At 31.0% G+C, this 5,743-nt stretch overlaps 1 protein-coding gene across 1 annotated transcript; it reads right to left on the bottom strand.

The window, feature by feature from the left end:
* Positions 1 to 1,490: 1,490 nt before the first annotated feature.
* LOC133311754 (geraniol 8-hydroxylase-like) lies at positions 1,491 to 3,164 on the bottom strand. The gene is made up of 2 exons (XM_061512845.1): positions 2,280 to 3,164; positions 1,491 to 2,072 (listed from the first exon to the last, which is right to left on the bottom strand). Exons 1-2 carry the CDS (start codon positions 3,162 to 3,164, stop codon positions 1,491 to 1,493), a joined length of 1,467 nt encoding a protein of 488 aa, XP_061368829.1.
* Positions 3,165 to 5,743: the final 2,579 nt, after the last annotated feature.

Raw genomic sequence — 5,743 nt, 5'->3', positions numbered from 1 at the left:
TCAAACTTAAATTAACAAGAAAAAATATAACATCAATTAAAAGTTATTAATTTAATCTTGATCTAACGATAATGAAAACTATCATTAGAGGTTATAAAAAATATGTTATTAGTATAACTTATCTCAAAATAATATATAAAAATGTGAAAATTATTTTTGAATAAGAGATTGAAAATTGCATCAACTATTTCATATTTGAACTCCACATATTTAGAAATAAACTTAATTTATTATAGGGCTTGATATTTCTCAAGTTATAGAAGATAAAATTATCTTCTACACACACATAAAAGTGTAAGGGACTCATATGAGGTTATATGAAGAGGAGAGAGAGAGAGAGAGAGAAAAAATGAGCCACACACATTTTTATATGTGTGTAGGAGATCATTTTAGCTCCTATAACATAAGAGACATTAATTCTTTCTTATAACCTGAAATTATGAACAATTACAAGGGAATAAGCTAAATAATAAAAACCTAAGGAGAATTGGCAATGAAACGAATATATATATAGAGAGAAGAGTTGTATTGACAAAAAAAAAATGTGTTTACAAATTTACAATGTACATTATGTCTTATCGGTAAGACTTCATTCAAGAGTGTCTTACCAATAAGACATAGTATTTTAGTTTGTAAACAAAATTTTTGTAAATATAACATTTTTCATATATATATATGGTGAAATCATTTCTACAGTCGTTTTATGTATAGCAATGACAGGTGTATGGTTATGATTCTCAACATTTAATGTTTTTCCATTTTGCATGGCTATGATTCCCCACATTTAATGCTTTCACGTATATATATGGTAAGTATTTGACTGCCGCACATACAACAGCTGTAGATATATTTCACGTGTATATATATATATATATATATATAAGGTAGGATCCTTTGACACCGGTGTCAAATTTTAATTTTGACACTTCATCTCAGAGTCGTTAGATCCAAAAAATTCAATGACTCTAATTTGCAAGCATATGACACCATTGATCTTTTTTGATCTAACGGCTCTGAGACGAGGTGTCAAAATTAAAGTTTGACACCGGTGTCAAAGGATCCTACCTCTATATATATATATATATATATATATATATATATATATATATATATATATGAGGCAAGATCATCTTACACCGGTGTAAGAATAATAAATCTTACACCAAATCTTAACCATTGATTTTCGTGCAAGAAAGTTTAGAGCAAATAAGAAAGTTTAGAGCAAATAATATATATATAGAAAAGTAAAATAAATAAATAGACAAACAAGAAAGTTTAGAGCAAATACATATATAATATTTTTTAGCAGATATTATTTATATCATCGTACAAAGTCTTTAAATATGAGGAGACACTTAAGTGGATTAATCAAACAACAAAATAAAATCAAACTAACTGAAAAGAAAAAAAACAGAAAAACACACTCACTTAAAACTAGAGGCAATATTAAATCCACGATCGCATGCAAGAAACTGAAGAAAGTTGGTTACTTAGATGCTTATTGCAACAGGAACAGCTCGCAGGGATTGGTCCAAGTCCATATCCTTAGGTTGAATGTTATTTTCAAGTTTCCAATCAAAAGTGTTGATCAAAGATCCCAACATCAAATGCAACATCCTGATAGCGAGCGGTGAGCCAGGACAAATTCTTCTCCCACTGCCAAATGGTGTAAGCTGAAAATGACGACCTTTCACATCAATGTCAGATTCCATGAACCTTTCTGGTAAAAATACATTCGCATTGTCCCATATGTTTTGACTCCTACCAATAGCCCATTCATTGATGAGCACTTGTGTACCCTTTGGGATTGTGTATCCTGCTATTTCCACATCTGTCCTCGCTCGTCGAGGTAGTAAAAGTGGAGCTGGTGGGTATAAACGCAATGTCTCTTTTATTACTGCTTGTAAGAATGGAAGTCTAGCAACGTCTGATTCCTCAACAGGATTCCCTATTCCAATGGTTTCCTCAAGCTCCTTTTTGACTTTGTACATATCTCCTGGATTGTGTATTAGTTCAGTCAATGACCTTTCTAACGCATATGCAGTTGTATCTGTTCCCGCCACAAGTAGATCCTGTTACATATAAATGGCCATACCATTCATCAACTATATCATAATTTTAACAATAAAAAGGAGAAAATAACCATTTTAATTGTTAGTAGTTGATCAGTCAATAAATAAATAAAATTTTAATGTATGATATGAAAAGAGGAGACATATATAAAGGATAAATTCCCGATACCATATATAAAATAAAAAGAGAGAGATAGAGGAAAATACAAGCAGAAAATGTTTGATCAGTTTTTTGTCCATCTTCTGGCTATCCTCTTGATAAATATCGAGCAAGATGTCTAACATATCGTTGTTCGTGACATAATTTTCCCCTTCTCTTAGCTTCAAACGTTTCTCAATCAAGCAGTCCAAGTGATGGAACACCTTCGTAATATAAGCAGAAGTGTTCCTTCTAATGCCTTGAGGGTCAATCATCCTCAACACTGGGAAAAAGTCAACCACATTTGGCGTGCCAGTTGCTTTCAAGAGTGTCGCCACTATATCCTTGTATTCATCACCTATAGACCGAACAAAATCCTCAGACACAAAAGTGTATGATAAAAAATTAATGCAAGCCTTGAAAGCTGCTCTTCCAACATCAATTGCTTCACCGGTTAAGCTGCTTCTGTGCATATCATCAAGGAGGTCTTGCAGTTTCTTGCGTCTTAGGTTTTGGCTTGCATCGAGGGTCTTGTTGGAGAATAAGTGGTTATGGCAAATTTTCCTTAGGTTATGCCAAAGAGGGTTAACACAGAGGAAGGGCAAGCTAAGATTATGATGGTCGTGGGCTGTTGTAACATCAGGAGTTGTTCTGTCTGCTAAGTACATGTCATGTGTCTGCATAACCGCTTTGGCCAATTCTGGTGAAGACACGATTATGCTTGTTGCTTGGCCTAGCCTCAAACGCATTATTGGGCCATACACTTTGGCAAGCTTCGCCATTGTTTGTTGTGGCCTAAAGCAGAATGCAGGTAGGTTTCCAATGACGGTAAGAAATGAAGGTCCTGGAGGAAGCTTGTGGTTTGTTTTTTTGGTTCTTGCATGCAGTGAAAGAACAACATGCATGAAAATGCATGCCAGCAGGAACAACAGTACACTACTAACGGAATCCATATATATATCTGGGATCAATAGAGACACACAAAAATGTGTAAGGAATGAGAATATAATTTAAGACCTTTTAATGCATTAGTTTACAAGAGGAATCAATATATAGCACGTTAGAATCAAAATGAATAATTTGACACATGCATTGTCATATAAGGCAAAAGAAACACTAATTGAAGGTGGAATGAGAGTTAAGGAAGAGCTAGCTAGCTATAAGGACTTACGTAAGTTTGTGAAGCTAGAAAGAAATCAATATCAGAAACCAAACACTCAAAAGGACTTGTGTTTACATGACTTCTTGTTCACCTCAATTTATAACTGAGCTCCCAGTGACACTCCTGTGGGAATGCGTGGACCGACTTGAAAAAAAAATTAAGGTTTTGTGCGGTGTATGTGGCATGCATGTAGGAACATGAGGACTTCTTAACAACTCAAAGTTTGTCATGTTGTTTTGGAATAAATAAACTTTTGGATTGGTATGTGCTAGCTGTGCAAGGTGTACGGCTTGAGGCAGAGCCTGATCACTGGCTTATTCTTTTTAAAAACTTATCCAGTTCAGTATCCAAAAAAAAAACTTATCCAGTTCAGTCATTTGCATATCCCAAAGGGTGAACTTGGAAAACGGATGTAAGTAAAATAAAATGTCAATTCAACCACCAACCATATGTCATCTTTTTATTTTTTAAGTAAGTTGTGATGAAATTCAAGTGAAGTGCTTTTCGATGGAAATTTAAGTGATGAAAGCACACAGCAATAAGTTTTTGAGTTAGGAATAACAAACATTATGTTCTCTTGTTTATCAAGGAAAATAATTTTTTTAATCAAGAAGAATTTTCAGATAAAAAATATGTTTAATAATACACATTCTATGATATATGTATTTAATAAATAAAATAGTTTTCCTTGTTTTAAATATGTATTTAAAAAAATTAAAAATGTTGTCATGCACACCTTAATGCCAATCTCAGTTATTATGGTATGTCTTTGTTTTATTTTATTTTTTGAGTGTATTTATGAAAGGATAAACTTTGAGCAGTGATGAAACTCAGTCAAATCCAAAAACATTTTTTTAAAAAAAAATACGAATAAGGTTACATATAATAATTTTACTCACCCCTACTCTCATATATAAGTCACAATTTAATGAAGTGGTTTTTTAGTGTCTTTTCTAAAGCTCTACTTTTAGTTTTTTTTTTTTTTTTTTTTTGGAGTTACCCAACCCTAATTATCTCTTTGAGACGAGTTGGCTCCCTCCGGTATCCCCACGAGCTTCGACTCTTTGAGCCGGCTATGAGACTAATCCAAAATAATTTTTAGTTTTTTCTTCCTCTTATAGTCAGCTAAACATAATTTTTTTTACAAAAGCTCTTATGGTAAAAAGAACTTATTTTTATAATGAAGAAAAAAAGAAAAAGCCAAAAACTTTTATGTAAAGTTTTTTAAAAGATGTATATCAACTTTTTAAAGTTCTCTTATTAGTTTTTTTAGTTTATCCTTATTTAAAACTTCTATTTACAAATTTTATTATTTATCCTAATAATAAATTATTTTATTTGTGTCCCTCCAAAATCCCGAAAACAAATTATATAATTATCAAACAACTTCTAACTTTATTTTTTAAGTTTAATTTTAACTTTACCTTAAAAATAACTTTTAACTTAAAAAAAAAGTTATATATATATTGCTCTTAATTGCATTCATGACTTAATTATTGGACTATTTTTTTATTTTGGTTCATACTGTTGCTATGTCAATTGTGCCGTAAGTAATGTTTCTTTGAATCTTCCTTACACCTCGTGGTACTTACTTATTTGCTTTTGTAAAATAATATCCCATATTTTCTAGACGTTTATGACTTTGTAAATTATAATATCACATCGCCAGGGTAGATGTGATACTACGCAGTGCCAATAGAATGGCTCCAAATTGCATCTCCATCACAGATCAGGAGACAGTTGACGGGATTCATTTGATTTGATTGAATCATTTCTTTAAACATGATCCGGGTCTACCGTGATATAAATAATGATCAAGTCTAAATTAGATGAGTTTAATTTTTAGATAGATCAAGATGTATAAATCAGGTCATTATACTTGAATACATAATTGAACTTTAAATATAAATACTAAAAATTAAGAAATACTATCATCAAACACGTCAATTAACTGGTAAGAGGGTGTTCTCCAAAAAAATTAAGAAACATTATATAATATACAAAATAATATTTATTATTTTAAATGATACAATTTTGTGTTATTTTAAATGAATTTTTGTATCTTAGTGGATTTTTACCATATCTCTCCTCCATAATATTTTTTTTCCTCCAAATTTTGTAAAAGAGAGAAAAGATAATTTTTTTTTTATCAAAACACAGTAATTTTACTTAAATTGACACAAAATTATGTACTTTAAAATAACAAATATTTTTCACATAATACATTTTGAATTGAAATATATTAATATACAAAATATTATCATGTTATGTAATATATATTAATTTAAATTTATTAATTTTATAATATATTACTAGTTTTATGAAGGTTACCGTTCCTGAACGAACCATGTGCTCCCCCCGTCTTTGTTC

This window comes from Gastrolobium bilobum, unplaced genomic scaffold, assembly GCF_033153095.1.
Source record: "Gastrolobium bilobum isolate Gb01-03AN ecotype WA unplaced genomic scaffold, APGP_CSIRO_Gbil_v1 utg8280, whole genome shotgun sequence".
NCBI lineage: Eukaryota > Viridiplantae > Streptophyta > Magnoliopsida > Fabales > Fabaceae > Gastrolobium > Gastrolobium bilobum.
Note: the sequence above shows the minus strand (reverse complement) of the source record. Positions and strands in the feature narration are given on the sequence as shown.